Source organism: Nesoenas mayeri, assembly GCF_963082525.1.
Source record: "Nesoenas mayeri genome assembly, chromosome: 7".
NCBI lineage: Eukaryota > Metazoa > Chordata > Aves > Columbiformes > Columbidae > Nesoenas > Nesoenas mayeri.
In genome coordinates, this window is record NC_137551.1 from 26,482,085 (window position 1) to 26,503,930 (window position 21,846).

Consider the following 21,846-nt stretch of genomic DNA (forward strand, 5'->3'; position numbering starts at 1 on the left):
GGAGTCATCTTTTGTAGGTGGTTCACTGCCAGCTATGCACTTTTTGAGCGTGGGCCGTGGTGTTTGTTGCTGCAGTTGCACATATTAATTTTCAGCTTGGAAAACAGCCACACTGGTCAGGAATTTGCTCATCTTAGTCTTTCTCTTTTTTTGACATAGCAACAGTGTTCCCAGGTTAACTGCTGACTTTTCAGAGTAGAAAAGCAAGAAGTGCCTTGATTCTTTTATTGTCATGGTGGTCCACTGCCAGTCAGTTCTCATTTCCCTCCATTTCCTGCATTGGCTTCAGACACAATAAATCCTAACAGAGTTACAGGTTTTAAACCCAACCATTTAGTACTGAAGATCTTCGCAAAAGTAGGGTAAGGAGATCTGATTCCATCCTTTCCTGCAGCAAGGGGCAGTTCAGACAACTTAAGAGACCTCCTTGAATGCCTTCTGTCTTGATTAGGCCTCAGGTTTTGACCTTTAATTTGTCACGTAGACCTCTAGCAAAGGTCCAATACGAAACTGGAAGGTGGAGAAAATGATTGGCTTTTTTCCCTGGCACTGACGTTAATGTTTGCTGTAGCTTCAGATGTGACAACATGTGACACTGCCTTGAGTTGTGTTATACCTACCACTGCTGGATATTTTAAGGATTATTTCTAAAAGCACTTGACAGCAAAAGTGTGCTACTGGCAGGGTTGCCAGTGTGGTTGTGGGTTTATCACAAATGCCAAATATCAACAAGAAAATAAGTTAAAAAAATCATTTTTATTCAAACAATGTTGCTTTTTAAAGTTTATGACAAGTGACAATTAATCAAAATGGCCATATCTGAAATGTGAAGAGAGTCTCCAAATGCACCAGGATGAGATCTTCCCTACTCAACCATTTTTATGAGAAAGAGCCTGCACAAATGGCCTCTGTGGGACTGGGTGGGGAGAGGAGACAGAATCCAGGACTGCAGAGCCTTCTCCTTAAAGCTCCCAGGTTTGGAGTGTGTCTTGGATCCAGTGAGCCCAGTGCTTCAGATCTGCATCAGATTTTTCGATGATGCCAAGGAGGCAGCGATGCACATGCAGCCTAGACTATGCGCCGCTTTACAGGACAAAACCAGTCCCTGGAAATCAGCTGGAAATCTCCTCAGCTTTGCAGGTGGGAGATAACGGATGGCATGTTCAGTCGTCTTAGTTGTGAAACAGGAGTGTTCTGCTCTGATGGAGTTGAACGCTCTGAGAGCAGACCCGTGTAGATGCTGCTTAGTAATCCTGTCTGGAGGTGTGTGCAGAGAGCTGAACAAAGGCTGGCGAGAGGGGTGTTCTTGCCCAGACAGCAGGAAAACAAAACTGTCCTTCATCAGGGAAACCTGCGCTGGAATGTGATAGCCATTGGTGACTGGGGGAGACAGTGCTTTTGGAAATAAACCTTCCCCCTCCCCTGTTTTCATAAGACTACCTAAAAAATGCAACAAAACTTCTTTCTAGTAGTTTGATAAAAACTCCATGATGCTAAGAATGATTTAAAATTACCATTATAAGCACTACTTGAAATGGAAACTAGAAACAAAGGCAAGTCAGTAAAATGTGAGTGCTCCAGTTTCTGTGAGATAGTTTTCCCCCCATATATAGTTTTCTTACCTCTGAAACTCCTGCTTCAGTCCCGCGCCTTGTCCATGCCTGTTGCTGTGGAAGAGGCACTAGCGTGCTTTCATAGCACAAGCACTTGTGATATTGTTTCCCTGAGACATTTAGGCTATAGATAACTATATTGCTGATATGTCTTAAGTAGTTACCGTTTGGCAGCATATGACACAAAGAATGAATGGGAGAAGTTGAAATAATACAACCCTGATGGCATGAAGAGCGCAGATTGATAGAAGTGCTTGGTGGCAGGCAGAAGATTCCAAACAAAAAATGTCACGGTCTGTGTCACAGCCCATACTGCTGGCAGTGCGCAGCCTCTTGCTTGGCTTGCAAAACAGTGCAAGAAACCATGCACTGGCTCTTCACAGAAATGAGTCTTAAGTGAAGAGAGAAAAGGAGACTGAAACACTCAGTCCGAAGGAGATACCTGTAAGGCGTCCCAAAACAATGCTCTCCTTGCGCTAGAATCTTTGCCTAGTAGCCTTTTTCCGAAGCTTTGTTGCTTTTACGTTTGATGTCCTTCCCTGTGCCAGGCTGAGTAAGCAGTGTTGGAGGGAGCTGTGCTCTGAGCAGGGGTCGGGCCATGTGATCTCCTGGGATCCTTTCCAAACTAAATTATTCCTTGATTCTGTGAAACTGTTTGGAAACAAGGGTGACAGTTCTGCGCCTGACACGTGGCACGGAGTTTGACGGCTCCATGTTCCCAGAAACCCATTGGTGGCCGGGCTTGCACAGGTCTGCAGAAGGGCTCCAGGAGGAGCTGTGTGGACTTTGAGGAGCACGGCTGGTGGCCGGCACTGCAAGGACTGTAAAACCCTGGACTTTCTGAACTGTGGGAGCTGAGCTTTAACTGTGGGAATATTCAGAGGTACCAACACTTATGCATTAGCAAGGAAGGTAATTTCTCTTGGCCAGTGTGTAAAGAAGCTCCAGACAGTAAGATTTGAATTCTGCTTTAGATGGGAAAGCAGGATGTTGCTTGAGACTTGATCTCCAGAAGCACATGGGAACAGCCTGCAGAATACCAGCTTGGCTGCTGAGGATCTTCTGTTCAACATGTAGACCCATCCCCTCATAGATGTGTTTGCCAGCTGGGCTAACAAGAAGCAACCCTGCACATACACCTCTGGCACTGTGGAAGGGTGGTTTCAAATATGAGATTGACAAGAGGGAGGAGTCAGGAGGTTCAAATAAAAAGGTATTGTGATGTTGAACCTGTTATAGGTTGCTGCTGCCAAAGACACCAACGTGTTCCTTATTGCTTCTCTTTGAAGCAGACAACGTTGAACGGAATATGTTTTGGGGAAGACATGTAGCCAAGGACAGACCAGTGTTGTGATGCAGAGGGGTTCCTGAAATGGCACTGTGGGACTCTGTTCTTTCACCAGCTCCACATGTTTCATTTGCTGGTTCAGCAGGTCACATTGATCTTCATGCGTCACAAGCACAGACCTCAGCCAGTCACTTAACTTGTGCATTATCTACAGCATTTTGCAATGAGATCTTAATTTCTCAATTCTGTTGATGTGAGAGCCAAAATCTATGCTATTCATCAGTTGCATTACTTCTGCAAGGCCAACAAAAATGAGGGACAGTGTAAATATAAGAACAGATAAGAGAATAGATGTGTCCTGTTTCCTGTTCTTTTGCTGACTGAAATTATCATTTTTGGAATGAATGGCATGCCTGAAGCAGAAAATGCTGTGCTAGCTCAGTACTGTCTCCTAAAAGTTGCTCTCAGCTACTGGAATTAGAGATGGAAAGCACCACCTTACCCTATAGGAAAATGTTGTCTGCTGTCGGCAAGTGGCATCTCAAGAATATAAAATGTTTGCTTCAGCTACCTGCAGTAAAGCAGCTTGACTGATCTGTCCGGCAAAATGTTCTCTGTTGAACCTTGGGTGGTAGGATGTTCTTCTGCCTATAGAAGTGAAGTTGCTGCCGCAGTTCAGGTGCTCAGATGAGGGACCCACAGGCTCAGCGCTGGGAAGGTTACGCTTCCAGCCAGGGTGCTGCATGGTGGGGGGGGACTGGTGCTCCCCCGGGTCCCCAAATAGACTGAGTCTCCTTAAGAACTTAGTGCAGGACTCTTCCGCATTGAAACTGCTGCCTTGCATCACTTGTTCAGTGAGGTGATGCATAATTTGAAATGGACCTGGTATTTTGCACATATGGGGACACCACAGAGGCTTGCAAGAAATATGGCTGTGGCGCGCTCACGTGAAATAGAGGACAAGCGCAGTTCCGCAAGTGATCATCCACTGATGATCGTTCCTCTAGCCTGCTGCTTGGGTTTGCTGTTCCTCATAGCTGATTGGGTTGTCTTGGGCTTTCTTGTTTGGTATTTTTTTGTTTGGGGATTTTTTTTTTTGAAAGGTGGTACTTACAAAACAAATTATTTCAACACATCTTTCGGTATAAACGTTCCCACATTTGTTAAAGGTTTGTTTTCACCATCGATTTTTTTAATTAAGATCTGTTTATTTCTTAAGAAACTGTGTAGTGTTTTCTAACTTCCAGGTTGCCCCAGTGCCTATTAGAGGAGGTACAAACCACAACCTGTATAATGCTTCTGTTTTCCTATGTCTTGTACTTTTTCCCACCCATGTTTTCAGACTAGCAGGAAGACAAGGGCTTTTGTGAAGCGGTTCACCCTGTGAGGGACTGAGACCTCACACCATAGTCCTTTTCCATCTGAAGTGTCCCAAGGACCTGCCGGGTGATACGGTACCGCTGACTTGGCTCTGCTCCTGGACTACTTTGCTATTCCAGGAAGAACTTTTACAGGAATGCTGATCTTATGTAAAGCACATGGCTAATTATGAAGGAATCATTTTAGATTGGAATCTCGCAGGAACATTCTGTAGTTATCATTTAGATCTAAATGAATCCAAGCAGTCTTTTCTCAAATTATAACGTTCTGTTTATGAATGCATTTCCTCCACTTGGCATTCAGCCCCAGTAATACAGCGATATTGTGTAAAATGTGGAACAAATGACATCTCTTCTTTAAGAGAATGCCTGGCTCACAAAGCAGGGTAACTTGTAATGGGAAAGGAAAGGAATGATGAGAAAGCAGTGGTGACTAGATGCTAAAGCAATGTAACCGATGAGTTTGGAGATACAGTTTTCTCCTGGAGAGTCCTTTGTGTTCTTCAGTGATCCTTAGCTGCATTTTAACCTCTTTATGTATTCTAGAGTTTCCCAAGACCATAATTTGAGACTTTTCAAATGCTTGTAGATCATTGAGTAAAAGATAACAACATTTACAGAAGATACTGACAAAGCATCTTAAAAGTGTGTCTGTTTAATTTTAGGACAAGGAAACCTGCATGGGTGTCAACAATCAAAGTTACATATGTGAAACGGGCCACTGTTGTGGACAATCCCAGTGTTGCAACTACTACTATGAACTCTGGTGTAAGTCCTTCTGTTTTGTATGGCTTCCCTTCCTAATCTGCATGGCTCTCATACCACACTACGGGTCTGGCTTGTGTCCCATGGGGTTTTGTGTTCAGCCCTTGTTATGTATTGCCATTTGCATTTTGCTGCAGCACAAACCGAGTTGACCTGACATGGGAAGGGAAATAGGGTTGTTACAATGGACATTGCCTGCTTTTCGAGGAGTAATGGATCATTTTGCCACCTTCATGATGAGATTTGTTGTTTGGTCTTTTCACTGATTTGGGCAATGCTGGGGGTACTCAAAAAACCAAAACCAAAAAACCAACAACATTGTATGCAAGTGAGGAAACCAGCTTGAGGGAGGAATGTCAGTACGCATAACATTAGCATTTTATGTACTCAGAGAATTAATTCAGTATCTTTCATCTTATTGTTTTAGTTCTTTGCAAGAATGACAGTTTGAATCTGATTTATCTTTCTAAAGCTGTCCTTTCCAGGAGAGGGGCCAGGATGTTTATTTTATTCTCTTCAGGACACACTGTGTTTGGAGTAAAGCTCCTTGGGTGGAGAGGGTCTTGGGCAAATCCTGTCTGCTGACATTGGCTGAATACTGTGGGGTGTGAGGATCATTGCTCATTGCAACCCCTTTTATCTCCTCTTTCCCAAAATCGGGGGTTTAAAACTACCCATGTCACGAGTGAGTGGTTGAGTGAATCTACCTGCTGAAGTCCCTTTGGATGGCAGCAGGCAGGTCAGAGCAGGTTGACAAAACTCTGGTAAAGAGAAATGGAAAAATGGGATGTTGAAAAGATAGGAAAGTAAGAACTGCTGAATATTATGGGCAAACTTTTAGAGTTGTGGCATTCTGATGGTGTCTTCCTTTCTTGAGGAGAAGCACAAAGGGTGGCACACTGATGTTGATGTGGTGGTGTTCTGCCAGGAGCCTAGGCTGAGAAGGCATCTGTGCTCCCATAATTTAGAAATGTGGAACTCTGAACATTGTACCCTACATTAGAGGCTGAAGATATTTTCTTACCACACCTGATGGTATCTTGTAATTTTTATGCAACTGTGCCATCTACTTAATCCCTCCGCTGTGCCCACAGTTTCACTTTCTCAAAGTAGCGTGTGTGTGGAAATGTATTATACATACAGAGTGTCACTTAAGCTGGGTCCAAGGACAGGAATAGCTGACACTTCATCCTTTAGTCTAGAAACACGCCTTTACTTTTTAAATTAACCAGTGAAGCATTGAGGACATGGTTGTAAATTAAGCAGGACTCTAATAGACTCCTTCAAGGCACAGCGTGCATCAGACTGTAGTGGCTGGCTGTGTCAATACTAATGGAAGGATTTGAGTCTACTGCGGACCTTTTACAGCAGCTTTATTTTCAGAAGTCTCCAAACAGTTCAGGAAACGGTTCAGGACAATCCGGGCAACTCCAGGGGCCCTGGCAGGATGAGAAGCAGGCATGGAAGTCTGACTGCCTTGAGCTTCCTTGTTCAGATCGTAGCAGTCAGCAACACAAGCAGAACAGATGGCTGGAATTTGTTTGGACTGTATGAGGATATGTGGACAAAGCAGAGTGGGGAAGGTCAGACCCAGTTTTGGATTTGTGTGGGTTGGAATGCAGAGGAAGAGGCATTTGTGCAAGGCTTTACAGACTCTGTGGCGAGCAGGGTCTAAATTGAGCAACAGCATGGAGTACAGCTGCACACTGCAGCTTGTTGTACAGTCACCATGTTTCTTGCATGGACATCGTGGACTGAGAGGCTCACTTTGAACTACATACAAACAATACAGTCTGAGCAACAGCCCCCTGCCATTTTAATGGAATGGTTTTACTTTAACTGTGCTCTCAGTGTGGCACAGACTTTTATTCTTGGCAGTGCCTGGCTGCACCATAAAAGTTCTTGGAAGATAAAACCAGATTTTGTTAGAAGGAAGCAGAATATTTCAGTCTTCTTTCTAGAGCAAGCACACATGTCATAGAATAATAGAATATCCTGAGTTGGAAGGGACCCACAAGGATCATAGAGTCCGACTCCTGTCCCTGCATAGGACAGCTCCACAGTTCACATCACCGGTCATGCCAAGATCATAGAATAAACATATTGGTTGCATGTGCTGCTGGGTGGTTCCTCTGTGTTGAGATTAATGTTCCTTCTGCATTGCAGAGAGCATCATATACCATGCTGAGATGAGAGGGATAATGTAAACGTGAGACCTGTTCTTCTAGGCTTTCTGCAAATTCAGGCGAACATCCAACATTGATTTAAAATTGATTAATGTTTTCAAAGCTTGCTTTGCCATTATGGATGTTAAGAAGAAGTTTCTGGGATGGGGATTGGAAGGAGGCACAGGAGGAGCATGTCATTTAAATGAAAACTCGTATTCTAGAGCTTGCGACCACAGCTGCAGAACTTATTTGCTGCTCCAGGAATTGTTGAGTATCTTTGGTAGGCACATGTGGCAGGACGCTCTTAAGACCTTCAAAGTGAACAGCAGTGATAGCGTATGTAAATAGTCTTAACATGAGCAATGAACTGATGGTGTAGAAAGCAACAGCTTTACATGCTTGTGGGAATATATTAGCTCTTTAAAAGTTAATAATAACTTTTGGTTAATGAACAGTTAACTTAGCAGCACCTTTTAAGTATGGCTTCCTGGTTGTTCTGTGTTTTGATTTTAACCACTGTGTACATGGACTCAAGTAGCTTTTGAGAAGTTTCTGCTCCTCTTGACCTTCTCAGACCACCAGTGCTTTTATGTGCCTGAAAACAGACCTTCTTGTTCGTCATGTTGAATTAAATCCTGGATTTATTTACCACCACAGCTTTGTGGGGAGAAGAAGCGGAGGAGGGTGGCATTTAAAACGGACCGGTCTGTCTTTGCTGGACGTGCCTTCTGAAATATGATCCTGTCTTGTGGTCATTTGGAGTTTTTCCCGTAAAAAGGATCTTTTTCCCCATTTAAGAATTTGAGGGAAGTTTGACATTGAAAATGACTGATCTCAACGTTTCTGGACAGCAATTACTGTTGTAGTAATTATAAGCTTGAGAGTAGCGGAATAGGATGCAAAATCAAGGTATTTTTTTAGGGGGTAGAATGTAGGAATGGAGAGCATGATATGCCAAGCAGGTGGACAGCCTGTGTTTAAAATTAGATAACAGCCCGGTTCAGATTCCCCACCCATCTCTCATTAAAAAAAAAAGGTTACCATGTTGCCAAATAATAAAACTATATCCAGGTTTTTATATATAGGCCTAATAGCTGTATAAAGGTCTAATTAGTTCTTAGCTCAAGCTTGGTGACATGGGGGAGGGAACAAAGTGCAGAATGTCTTTTAATTTCGTTGGACTAAAATCATTGAAGGGAAGAAGGAGCTTTGCTGTTGCATTTCCTCAGCTGGGGAAAGGTGTGTGGTGTTTGGGCGGTGGTTGAGCTGGTTCAGCATTTTCATGTAACGTTTTCTTTGGACTCCACAGAGAGGTCGTGGTCCCCAAGGGTGAGATTGTGTCTTGGGACAGTGGCAGCAGCTGCTGGATTTTGCTTACTATCAGTTTTTTATTCAGATCTGTCATGATGTGATTGAGATTTGCTGGATTTTTCCAATGTTGGCCTTTTTCCAGGCCTCACAGGTGTCATATTGCTCAAATGTTCCAAAATACCACTTCTCAAAATATAGGAGAGAAGAGCAACACGACTGGTGAAGGGACTTGAACATAAGCCCTATGGGGAGAGGCTGAGGGAGCTGGGGTTGTTTAGTCTGGAGAAGAGGAGGCTCAGAGGTGAGCTCATCACTCTCTAGAACTACCTGAAGGGAAGTTATAGCCAGGTGGGATTGGTCTCTTCTCCCAGGCAGTCAGCAATAGGACAAGGGGGCATGGGCTTAAACTCTGCCAGGGGCAATTTAGGCTGCATATTAGAAAGAAATTCTGTACAGAGAGAGTGGTCAGGCATTGGAATGGCTGCCCAGGGAGGTGCTGGACTCACCGTCCCTGGAGGTTTTTAAACTGAGATTGGACATGGCACTTAGTGCCATGATCTAGTAAACGGACTGGAGTTGGACCAAGGGTTGGACTCGATGATCTCTGAGGTCTTTTCCAAACCAGTCGATTCTGTGATTCTGTGATCGAGAAGTGCAGTTCCTGCATTTTGTGGATTAAGAGTTAATGGTCAGAATTCTGGATTTTCCCAAGTTTAACTGTATAATGTGGACTGAAAACCAAATCCAGATCTCTTGCCATCCACCCTTGTGTTTCTTCTTGCCTGTTGAGGACCTGTGTGAAATTAGATGATTCCAGAGGCTCTGAACACAGGAAGCAAAACTGTGGAAAGTATTTTGTGTGGTGTGGTTGAAAGCATAGTCGTGCTTCAGGAGTCGTAGAGCAGGCAGCTGGTCCGTGTGTGTAGAAGATCTGTTGTAGGACTTCAAAGTTAGAGGACTTAGCTGGACTTGGGTTGTTTAGGTGCTGTACAGCAAACCAGCACTGGCTGTGAGGGAATGTTCAGATGTTGGAGGTGTCTATTTTTGTTCATTTTGGTTGCTTTAATGATCCTCTCTGTTTCTGAAAGGAAAAAAAAAGAAGATCTTGACTGTTTGGGCCCTGGTGGAAGGGTTGTACAGGAAAAAATGTTCTCTTTGCAGGCAGCACAGTTGATGTTTTTGCTGATTTTGAACATTTTGCTCATTTCTGCACACTTCCCCTTGGAATCTCTAGACAGCTCTTTTCTCCAGAAAGCATGCTGCCAGAAAATTTTGGCAAGGACTCGCTTAGTTGCTATAACTAAAGCAACTGCTGTACTATGTACATGTTCCAGGTCAGCTTTATGATGGGAGTTCATTTCCAAGATTTTGCTGCAGTCTCCAAAGCCCTCAGTCAAACAGTACATCAGTCCCATGTTTTCTTCCTCATCCAGTGTTATCTTATCCTTCAGTATAACCACATCCTTTTTCAGAGCAGGACTTGCCCTGTTCCTTGCTTCTTACCCAGCCTCCTACGTGGTTGTACTTGCTTTCTCTTTGCTAGGAGTATCAAACTTGATGTTTGGCTGCTGTTACTCCTCAGGTGGTGCTTCAGCGATAACGCTGCCATGACACAGCCTAGCTGAAAGTATAGGGCAAACAAAACATGTCACAGCCATGCAGAAACTCATGATAAATGGGGTCACTGAAGGGGTTATTTCCTGATTTCCTTGTACTTTTTGTAGCCTAATCCAGGCAGCAAAGTCATGTGAAGCTTGTTTTGGTGTGGCTCAGTAGAATTCACAAACCCAAAGGAGAAGGCAAGCTATCTTGCACAGTCCAAGGGTGCAGATCTGACTTTTGCCTAGTGTGTCCTGCTTCCCCCTGCTCTGCGGTGAACAGCAAGGAGAGGTGGGAGAGCTTGCTGGTGGTGCTTCAGCCCCTGCCTCCTGTGCCTCCAACCCAGCTCCTCACCAGACATCCAGATCTGTTGGTGCAGTGTTCTCCACATCTTGTTCCCAGGTGTTCTGAACGTGGTTTCAGCAGGATGTTCCCCTCTGATCTCTGTTAGACCACTGTTCAAAATACGTTTTACCAATATAGGTGTCTTGAGAGGATTAAGTCAGCTGGATTTGACTGGACTTACAAATGTGTCTTCTGAAGCACAGGAGCAATTGCTTTTCAAAGGCTCCCTCCCCAGGAGAGAGCCATAAAAACAGTGTCTGCAGATTTATTGCTTCAGGTTGACTCTCATTGCAAGACAAGCAAAGGATTTTTCTGAAACCTGTCCTTTTCCATCTCATCTCATGGCAGCAAGTGTAGCATGTATACTGGATAATTTCTGAAAATTAGAAACTAGCTCTGGTTAATGTCCATCTCCTTTGTCTGAGTTACCAGTTTGGGAGCAAGCAAGCAGGAGTTGGAGATATTGTCTTCAGCTTTTTCCTTTTCCCATTGTACTCCACAAATATTCAGTAACTTTTTCCCGCAGTGTGGTCAGGCTGGTGCTGCAGTTCCACTGATTTAAACTGACATAAAACTGTCACTGAAAGTCACAGTTGTTCTCTTGCTGCTGCTTTGTTTGGCAGAGGAGTTTCAACCTGTTCTGGTTCCCTCAAACCGGTTCAAAGCACAGTTGCACACAACTTTGTGCTGGCACGAGCAGAGGTGGAGGAGGCAGCAGGAGGTATGGAAGAGACAGGCAGGAGAGGACCACGTCATTTAGCAGCCGCTTTTTTACCTTCTTAATATTGACGGGCTTGTGGCCTCGATCCTTTCATCTGACATTCTTGAGCAGCAGCTGCCTTGATTTGTACAGACTTGTGTCTGGAGTGGCAGGAGACCACATGGTCTCTGTGCCAAGGACGCTATTAAACCCAAGTGCATCCAGGTTGTGGTACCAATTAAATCTCTCTCCTGTTTTTATGATAGAGTTGGCCCCGTGAAAGACAGGTTTTTTTCCCCATGGCTGACTGTGAGGCCACCATTTGGGACATCACTTTTTAGTCAATGAAATTGTCCCACTTCTCCTTCTGTTCAGAACCGGCTCTCATGGAGCCAAAGCTATTACCCAGATGCTTGTCGGGGAGACACAAAACCACTTTGCAGTATGTTTTGGCTTGCTTTTAGGGGACTTCTTGCCAACAGTACGATGGCATTTGCCCAAGTTTACCGTGAACTTGAGGGCAGATTTTTCTGTTCCTGCCCTTGGAACGCTCCAGAAAATGTTTTCCATTTTGCACAGGATAAAAGGAGCTTCCCTCAACGGGAATGCTGATGGCAGCATCCCAGGCAGCAAACACAGTATAGCATCCAACTAAACACTGCTCACCCTTTTTTTTTTTCACGAGGAAGGAATGCTCTGGTTTTTTTATTCTTGAACTATTTTATTTTTAAGTTTGGGCAGAACTATGGTTGGTGTCCCAGGAAGGTTTTTCTTGAAGCTCTAAGCCTGGCACGTTCTTTCATGGCTGACAGAAAACATGTCCAGTGTGTGCCCACGTGAGGGGTTTCCTTCCCCAAGGAAGCTGTAAATGTCGCAGCTTTCTCATTCTTAGGTATTTCTTCTGCTTGCGAGATTATTTTCATGAGAGGTAATTCTGTACCCAGGTCTTTCTGCAGCTCCCATTCTGACTCTCTGAGCTTGGCACTCGTGTACAGCGTATGGATCTGAGCCGGTCTTTGCTGGGTAAGAGGCTGGTACTTCTCTTTCTTGTTTCCGTGAAAGGCTTTGATGCTCTGGCAGGGAAATCTCTTGGCAAAACCCAGCTCCTTGGCTGTGTGTGATTCCCTCTTTGGTTGCATCATTATCTACCCATTGACATCACCAGTGAATATGACAGAAAATACGGCAGTCTTTCTCAGGACTTGACCTTTTTTGAATTGGAGAGTGTTTAAAATTCTGACTCTTCCATAAACCAAGAGTGAGCCTGAATTTGCCCTTAGGTCTGACAGTCCCCTGGTGCATGTTTAGCTTCAAACCGGTGCGTCGCTTCTGTTGGTGCTGTCCATCAGCAGTTGGTTTTTTCCAAAGACCCTGTTTGCTCTCTGCCTCTCATGTTGCCCTCAGGTTACCACAAGTTTTTGTTCCTGGTGGTCACTGCCAGGTTGGCAGTGGGAAATACTTTCAAATCAGACATGAAATAGCAAACTTGGCTCAGGATGCCCAATGTCTCCCAAACTTTACTCCTTTTCCAGTGACTGCAGCAACAGCTCAGTACAGTGCAGCTGAAAAACAGCTCATGCCCATTTGAGAAGGAGGCACATACTGTCAAGGCAACTAGAAGCCCAGTTTTACTTGACTTTTAGAAGCCTTTTAATGCCCAACTACTGTTACTTTTGCACGTTTCGCCTATTTTCAGCACAAGGCAGAGCCAGTACCTGCTTTTGCCATGAATGAGGTGTCAGCGTGTACCACTACTGTGCTCATCCTCTGTGTTTCCCCACTCGTGTAGTATTGTCTGTTGGTGAATTTGAACTTCTCCTTCCCCCCTCTGCCACATGCGGGGCTGTGTGCGTGGGCCAGTGCTGTGCTGGGCTTGCCTCCCTGCTGCTGGTTTGGAGCTGAGCATCACCAGGTGTGCAAATGCAGAGCTCAGCCCTGGACATCTTCACTGTTCGCTCCATACTTTTAGACATAATATTTACAATTGCACTTGGCCTCGTATGCATAGCTTTATTCCAGATAAATGACCATACTATGTATTTGCTAGGCTTTTACAGTTTTCCTGTTCTGCAGCCAGAATTGCAGCTGTGCCCAAACTTCTGGCTGGGGCGTGTTGTAGAACCTTGTATGGAGGCCCTGGGCTCCCAGCACTGTGCTGGGCTCGCAAGCGGAGCTGCGCCCTCTCCATCGCTCAGCATTGGCACCCCTGCTCAAGCGACAGCTGAGGAGCCCCTTGTGTGCCTCAGCACCTATGGGTGTCCCATCCTGTTACTTCCTATGCACTGGGGGGCGTTTCAGCCCAGCGGTGCAGATGTGCTGTTGTGTGACAAGGTGGGGACAAATCCATTAAAGAGGACTTTTCTGAGCCAGGCCAGCACATGGCTGTGGTGGGCATGCGCTGCTGACCCCCTGCAATCCTTGGGCTTGTACTGAGTCAGGGGTTGAGTAATTCCTAGAAGCGCTAGGGAAGTGTCAGCGGTTAATGAAACCAGGCAATAATGTGGCATTAGCGGGTTGTTTTTCTGGAAATTCCCATGAAAAACAACAGATCGCATCCACTTGTGGTTGCAAGTGTGGATAGACCCTTTGCACGGGAATGGAGGTGTTGTTCCTGGCACCATGGCCAGATTGCAATCCAGCAAATTATGGCCTGTTTACTTAAAATGCCACCTGTGGTTTCAGTAGGATCCAGCATTAATTTATTGTCCTAAACTGTTGTATTTTTTTACTGCCTGTTGTTTACAGAGTTGCTGCACGTCTTCCCAGGGATGGCTGAGCTTACTTTGACCCCTACTCTGAGCTTGTGCATCGGTTTGTCTGCAGAGCACTGTGGGATTTCTTTGGAATGGGTAGAGAAGTTTTCTGAAGGACTAGTTTTTTTTAGTCTTCTGGATGCAGGCTTGGGTGGGAACAGTTATTCCCCACAGAAAAATTTGGCTACTACAGCTGAGATTGCTTAACAGTGGCAGTTCTCCAGGCCATCTCAACTAAGTGCTGCTTGCTACCATTGCATCTAGAGTCCTTGGAAAAGGACATGATCAAATGTGTTAAAAAGCATCTGTTTTCATGACTGTAGCTAAAATCCCTGGATAGCTGGGTGTAACTTTCCATTGTTTTTGAAAACATGATTATAGACCGCTCTATAGTTGGAAGATGAACTGCAGGCCTGCTTCAGTGTAGGCTGGTGTGCTGTGCCAATGCTTTTGATGAGCGTGTTCTCGCTTTTGATGAGTGTGTTCTTGCTTCCTCTCCAAGCAACAGCCAAGGAACCTCCTCTTAGTAAGAAATAAAGTGTATTGGTGGGAGTCTTCAAACTGTGAGACAGTGGTTGTAAGTACCTGGCTCTGGAGGGAACAGTGGACTAGACCAGTCCCTTAAGGGACTTTGAGAAAAGGACTTTTGAGAAAGAGGAGAGTGTTCAGAGGTCAGTCGACACTTTCTCAGCTTTGTTTGAAGGAAGTGCAGAGAGCAGCTTGAGCGCTTCCTCCTTTGCTTCTCTGGAGTGAAGAATCAGTCTTCTCTCTGCCCTTCATGGTACAGCTGAGCAGGCCAGCTAGAAAAACTGCCTAGGAACCTTGATTTCCAGCCCAGCAAAAACATGATGTAACACCGTCATTTGATAGCAGGTTTTGATAAGTTTGGGTATAAGGCAGAATCCGGTCCATTAGGGAAACAGGTTGTACAAGGCAAGAGAGAGGTTTCAGTTTGCTGTGCCTGAATACATGGAGAATTTGGGTTACAACACAGGGAGGTGAATGTCCCTGCTCAAAATGCTCCCAGGCATGAAACGGCATATCCAGTTCACCTGCAAACAGCCCCGTGCAAGGCTCTGGGATGGCTGATATGGGTTGATGCACTTTGTCCCGAGCCAGGGTGATACTCTTCTCGTTCCTCAGATTCCTAAACTGTTCACCTTTCCCCACCCAGCTCTTAGCAGAGAAAACATCGCTAACTCAGCAGGGGATGCTGAAAACATCAAGGTATTGTAAAGGTGGGACTAGAGGTTTTCACTGGGGAGGGAAAAAAAAGGGCAGTTTGATCTCCCAGGGCAGAATGGCCATGCTGAAAATGGGCTGTAGAAGTCTTTGTTTTGTCTCTTTGGGAAAAATGAATAGTGGCAGAGGTCTTACCGAAAGAAAAACTGTGTTGTCTGCTGAGGAGTGGTTGCCAGGCCTAAGTGTTTCTAAAGGGGGAGCTCTCCTGGTATCCTTAGCTGCAAAAACTGAGCTTAGAAAAGATGGAGATGACAGACACGTCTGAGGCCGGTAGGACTGAGGGTGGCAGTTGCAGGAGACAAAAGCCTCATCTGCAGTGAATGGTGCAGCTCTCTGAAATGTGTCTCAGAAACATTTTTCTAGTGCATGCAAGCATGAAGGGTGATCTACAGAAAGAAGGGGCTATTCCACATGTTGGAGGGAGTGGAGAAAATTCGGGAAGTGCTCTTTTAGAGTTCCCTTGTAAAGAGCGGTGGATGTATGGTACAACAGTGCACAGAAACCAGCAGTGGCCGCAAACAGAGCACAAGTTAGGTTTCATGAGGATTCAGAGTGGGGGGGTAGTTTAATTGCATTTTGGATAATTTAAGACATTGAACACAAAAATAAGTTTTAAAAATATTTTGAGACATTTATCTAAAAAGAGTATGTTTTTGTGAAGTATAACAATGAAGGATTTGGGCTGGAAATTAAAGAGCAGTGCAAACAAAAGCAAAACAGAGTGTTTGGGGTTTTTCTCTTCTTCTGTGGTCAATCTGCAGAGTGTCTTTTGTGTCTTGATTGTTATTTTCAAACCCGAGGGGCTGTGGGAGGCAAGTTCAATGCTATTCACAGCTCTGCTCATATTTTCAGCTGGAAGAAATAATATCCAAGGGGTGGGATGGGCGGGTGGGGGGAACCTTAGCTCTGTCTCAGTGTTTCATTCTTCTCCAGAGTTGTGCCTATCGAACATACTCCACGTTGTACCAAAGCGTGTTCAGTGTTACCTGAAGCAATCAAGGCCCTCAGAGCAGCAGTTGCCCACGCAGGCGTGTCCGTGTCGAAGCCTCCTGACACACCGTGTATTTTGCCTTTAGAGCAGTGCAGGGTTCAGATCCAGGCTTTCTGATGATCTTCTCCATCGCCTTCGTGGGGTTTGCTGGGGTTGGATGTGGCTCTCACGCTGTGGCTAACACTTGTTCTCTCCCCCCGCAGGGTTTTGGCTGGTGTGGACCATCATCATCATCCTCAGCTGCTGTTGTGTTTGCCATCACCGACGCACCAAGCATCGTCTCCAGGCCCAGCAGCGGCAACACGAGATCAACCTGATCGCTTACCGGGAAGCCCATAACTATTCAGCCCTGCCCTTTTATTTGCGTATGTACTTCACACCATTTTTTCCTGGGAGTTGTGGAGAGCAGGGCAGCAGGAAGTTTCCCGTGCTGGGGGGCAGCGGGGAGCAGTGCTCGGGCTCTGCAAGAGGCAAGGAGCAGCTTTGCTGCCTAAGCTTGGCTCGTAGAGAGGAGGTGACATATTCCAGCTGCTGGATGCATTTGAGTTCCCTTGCGTCTGGAGTTGAACCACAGCAGTTACAGAACCTTCACACCCACCCTTGATTTGGCTCTGTGAGTGCAGCGATTCCCTGGGTCTTTTTCTGAGAAGTTTCTTAAAATATCTCATTGAGGAGTTTGTGAATGCTCCTCCTTCCCAGCCTGCACTTGCTGCCAGTGGGACTGAGATGTGGGAAGTGGCTTCACAAAATTTGGTCAAACAGGCTGGGTGGGAGTGATGCCTCCGCAGGGCCTGTGCTGGCTCCCAGCCTGTGCTGTACATCGCAGATGGTGCTGTTGGTGAGCAGCCCCAGGAGTTTGCACGGAGGAGCTGTTGCCCATGGCTCAGGGAAAGTACAATCGCTTTGTTCACTCCTTTGTGCCCTGCTGCACAGGAGAGTCTGGGCCTTTTGACTGGAGGTTCCACAACTGAGTTTCCTGTAACAGACTGTTGAATTGCGTGTATGAACTTGCTTTTCTTGTTTAACTCTTGCAGCCACCTCAGAAATAATCCCCAGCAGTGCTTTCCTCCCCAGCCCTAGGGATACACAATTGCTCATGGAAAACTATAGTGCCATCTTTAAATGTTTCCAGTATTCAAGTCCATTCTGTCTATATAGGCTACTATATTGCCTCTTAAAAAATAAGCAAAATCTTTCATAGATTCGAGGGACTGTAAGTACAATAAACCAAGCTTGCTTGCCGCTGCTGCCCATTTATTCTGACTGCACCAGAAAAACTGAATCCAGAACTAAAACAACAACCAAAAGCCAGCATCCTAAGGGCCTTGGAACTGTTCGTGTCTCTTCATATTTGCACAAATCTTTGTGAAATGAAATCTTTGCTCTTGAAAGTAGAAACTCAGCTAAGAAGCCAGGGCTGGTGAGCTCTCTCCCAGGTTGTTCCCTCCAGCCAACACAGGCCATCCATTGGGGTGGTTTATGGGGCTGTATTGGGGTACAGGGTACACGGTGGTGGTGGAAGGTTCTCCTGGTGGCCCTGAGTGTAGACTCGAGAGCCAGGAGATGCAGCTGTTGTTCCCAGCTGTGTCCACCTCCTTCTGTAGTTGTGCTTCCTGCACGGCAACTGCTGCTTCTCTGTGTAAGGCCCATTGAGCTGTTCAGTGGGAAGATGCCAGTAGATGACAAATGTCATACTGACTTGTATTAGTGCCTTGTCTCCTGAAATAAGCTGTTCAGGATATAACTTCTCCTTGTCTCTCACTTTTAGGGTTTTTGCCAAATTATTTACTACCTCCCTATGAGGAAGTGGTGAACCGACCGCCGACCCCCCCACCACCATACAGTGCCTTACACCAGCAGTGCGTCCCGGCAGGCAGCAGTAGCACAGTCCCGGACACGCCAAGGAACCTGCAGCCAGCGCAGAGCAGCTCGGCAGCGCCCAGCGGCAATAACAGCAGTACTGACAGCACCGCATCCCCCGGCCTCGGGGACCTCCAGCCCTCCCCCACCACCGCGCTGGTCGAGCGAGCGGTTGCCAAAATGCAAAGTGTCGAGCCCGGAGGTACCAGCACGGGAGCCGAGCTAGTGGAGAGGGCTGGCCCCGATAAGGATACGGAGTGCAAGGAGGAACTGCTGAAGGGTTACAGCTCTGAGAGCTTAGAGCAGAGCAGCGCCATTCCCGACGTGAAGGACAAGACGCCGGGCAGGCAGCGTCGTTTCACCGGTGACTCGGGCATTGAAGTCTGCGTATGCAACCGGGGCCATCATGACGACGACCTCAAGGAGTTCGATGGGCTCATCGATGATGCTCTGGATGGGCCCCTGGACTTCTGCGACAGCTGCAGTGGCCGCCCCCACGGGGACGAGGAGGAAGGGCTTTTTAATGCCACGGAAGAGCAGCACCGTGAACACAGCCACCACCACCTGCCCCGGCAGCCGGTGTGTGTACTCTTGAACACAATAAATGAGCAGGACTCTCCAAACTCTCGCACCAGTAACTCCCACAGCTAAGGTGGCAGAAGGGAGAATCAGGGGGAAAAAAACCACACACAACAAAGAAATAAGAGTAAAATAAGAGGATTAAAACTTTAACAGGAGGAAAAGGTGATACAACCTTCTTATTTTAGTTTATTTTTCTTTCTCCCCCTCCAGTATAATTTGGGGACTAGTCCCTGAAGGCCCGGCTTGTGGGGGACGGGTCGCTCTGGGTTTTGTTAATCATGTCCGTCCTGCTCTGTGGGGCAGGGACTGATATTTCTCAATGAGACCTTCTAACAAATGGAACTTTCTTAATGATGATTTTGGTGATGGTTATTAAGAGTTTGTTGGTTTTAGTTTTCCAGAACACTGCTTTATCTCGCAATCAGTAAAGCTCAGCAAATCTCACCCTGGGAGGATACGAAATCACCGTAAGGCTTCACCCTCCAGGTGTCTTCCCAGAAGCAAGCAGCTTCTGACAGTGCCGGCAGTCAGTAGCCCAAGAGTTCTGGTTTGATATAGTGCTCTTGAGGCATTGGGGATTTCTTCTTTCTTTCTTTCTTTCTTTCTCTTCCTTTCTTCCTTTTTTTTTTGTTTTGTTTTGTGTGTGTTAAGTTTTCCCGAAGCTGATGAATGCCTGAACACATCAGCCCTGTAACCTCTGGTGCTTCAGTGTTTAAGACAGCAGGTAGGAAATTTCCCACTTGAAGCTGGTGACTGAAGGACCAGTTTCTTCCAGAAGGAGTGTTAGTCTACTGTAAGCAGTTTGGAAAGAAAAGGTTTGCAGAAATTTGCCTTTACATGTCATTTTTAAAGACAAGTGTATTCTTTCAATGCCTCCAAGAGCACAGTTAGAAGTAGAATCCAGGCAGCTGGGCTGCCTTCCAAGTACTGTGGTCTGCGAATGACCTTTTCCCGGTGTGCTGCAAAAGGGCTTGGCTTTATTTTTTCCTTTGTTTGCACCCCGAGAGCAGCACACTTGAGTTGGGATGACAAAAAAGAACAGGGCTCTCTTTGGCCAGCGTGCCTTCAAGCTTCAGCAATGCATGTTGAACAAATGGAGACGAGAGCTCCGTCCATTGCAAAGGGATGACTTACCATATAGATGTGGAAGACCTGTGCAGTATTTTTTTTTTTTAAATCCAAAAGTTTGGTGCGATTCTAATGTTGACCACTTAAAAGAAATGAATGTCTGTTTTCTTTTTTCTTTTTTTTTTTTTTTAATGGTGGCAACTGGCTACTGTACAATGTCTGTGAGCGTGTGTGTGTGACTGCAATCCATGCATGCGAGTCCTACTGGTAATACGAAAACCTGCTGTACGACTGCAAGAAAATTTACTGTAGCTTTGCTTTAATAAACGGTAGAGATGTTGTTAGAAACAACCCGAAGGGAAGGAAAAAAACAAAAGAAAAAGAGCTGAAACTAACATTCCCTGGAGTGCTCCTATGGAAGAGAGCACAGTTCGGACTGTGTATCTTGTTCTCGGGTTTTCTCCCCATCTCTTTTATAATTATGGTCATCCAGATCATTACTGTTATAGGGAAAAAAAAATTGAAAGCTGAACTCAGACATATTCAGATTTGATTGATTGAAAACCAAAATCAGTTTTAAATAAGGTGGAAACCAAAATATAATGCCTTTTCTGATAACTTGCCCCGTGTATGTGTATCATTTTGTGAGTTAAGAGCAAGATTTGTCTTTAGTTTGTGTTTTGTAGTTTGGTTTTTTTTTTAACTGGAGGTTTGTAGCCGTGTGCTGGGTACCAGTGGCAGAGCAAGACAAGTGGTGCTTGTTGCAGTATTTTACCCACACATTTGAGGAGAGCCCTTTTACCTCACAGGGTTTGGGAGAATCCCGCTGCTTTGCTCATCACAGCCTTTCTCTTCCATCAGAACAGCTGATGAGGATGGCTCTTCAGTTTGTGTCTTAGGGTGCTCTCAAGAAGTGAAGGACTCTGATTTGGATTCAGGAGACCTGGCTCCTGGCTGCCTGGAGTGTGAGAGGTGACAGGGACCCTGTGCGTGCCCCAGGGCCGAGTTGGCTCGCTGTGCGCCCCCGGGACTTGCCACTTCCAGCTGTGTCCACCAACCACGCCTATCTTTTGAGAAGAGAATTGAAGTTTCCCAGTGCCAGCCCTAGGAATTCTGTGTATTGGCACCTGGCTTTGTTCCTCATGCCACAGAGGAAGCTATAAAAGCACACCGGTCCTAACAGAGTGGGGTTTTGCTGCTGTAAATCCTGGGGACAGCCCTGTGCCAGTGGGGGACCCTCTGCCAACGTTTCTGTTGATGTAAGACAAAAATCTGTGTTTGCTTTCCTGCCATCCCGCTTAGGGCAGGGGAACCACCCACTTCTTCTCTGGACATAATGGTGAGTACCAGTAAGCCAAGCTGATTTTTCTAATCTTAAGAAGTGAGGAAGAAGCAGTGGTGTGCCTGTTTTATGACTCCTGGAGGTGTCTCAGGCTTTTAAAAACCATTAGGAAACAAACAGGGCACAAACCAGGTCTCTTAAGCTCACGTGTGCCTGAGGAGGAGCAGGACCATGACCATCAGCGCGGCTCTTCAGGCTTCTGGACCAGGAGCATCCAGTGTGGGGAGGAGGAGTGGTGTGGGGCGGGACACCAGCAGCTGAGCTTCACAGGATCACAGAATGTCAGGGATTGGAAGGGACCTCGAAATATCATCCAGTCCAATCCCCCTGCCGGAGCAGGAACACCCAGATGAGGTTACACAGGAAGGTGTCCAGGTGGGTTTTGAATGTCTCCAGAGAAGGAGACTCCACAACCCCCCTGGGCAGCCTGTTCCAGTGTCTGTCACCCTCACTGAGAAGTTGTTTCTTCTCATATTTAAGTGGAACCTCCTGTGTTCCAGATTGTACACATTGCCCCTTGTCCTGTCATTGGTTGTCACCAAGAAGAGCCTGGCTCCATCCTTGTGACAGTCACCCTTTATGTATTTATAAACATGAATGGGGTCACACCTCAGTCTCCTTCAAGCTAAAGAGCCCCAGCTCCCTCAGCCTTTCCTCATACAGGAGATGCTCCACTCCCTTCTGCACCTTTGTGGCTTCTCGGGGACATCCTGGCTGGCACCTCTTCAGAGGAAAAAGCACAGGCAGGCAGAGGGCTCCCAAAGGCCCAGATGTGGAGCTTTAGAAAGGTATTAATCCCCCATGTATCCCTTTGTAGAAAGCCAACATGGCCCAAACAGA

The 21,846-nt window shown here is 46.1% G+C and overlaps 1 protein-coding gene across 4 annotated transcripts in view; it reads left to right on the forward strand.

The window, feature by feature from the left end:
- Nucleotides 1-20,266, forward strand: part of WBP1L (WW domain binding protein 1 like) — a gene marked incomplete at its 5' end in the record, with an annotated part of 59,162 nt that extends 38,896 nt beyond the window's left edge. For 3 of the 4 annotated variants that reach the window (XM_080347648.1, XM_080347647.1, XM_080347649.1), the window contains 3 exons: nucleotides 4,946-5,048; nucleotides 16,358-16,519; nucleotides 17,923-20,266. In XM_080347648.1, coding sequence (XP_080203774.1) covers nucleotides 4,946-5,048; nucleotides 16,358-16,519; nucleotides 17,923-18,665 — 1,008 coding nt within the window. In that variant the 3' untranslated portion in view covers nucleotides 18,666-20,266. The remainder of the gene's footprint in view (nucleotides 1-4,945; nucleotides 5,049-16,357; nucleotides 16,520-17,922) is intronic. The other variant, XM_080347650.1, reaches the window with a different exon arrangement.
- Nucleotides 20,267-21,846: the final 1,580 nt, after the last annotated feature.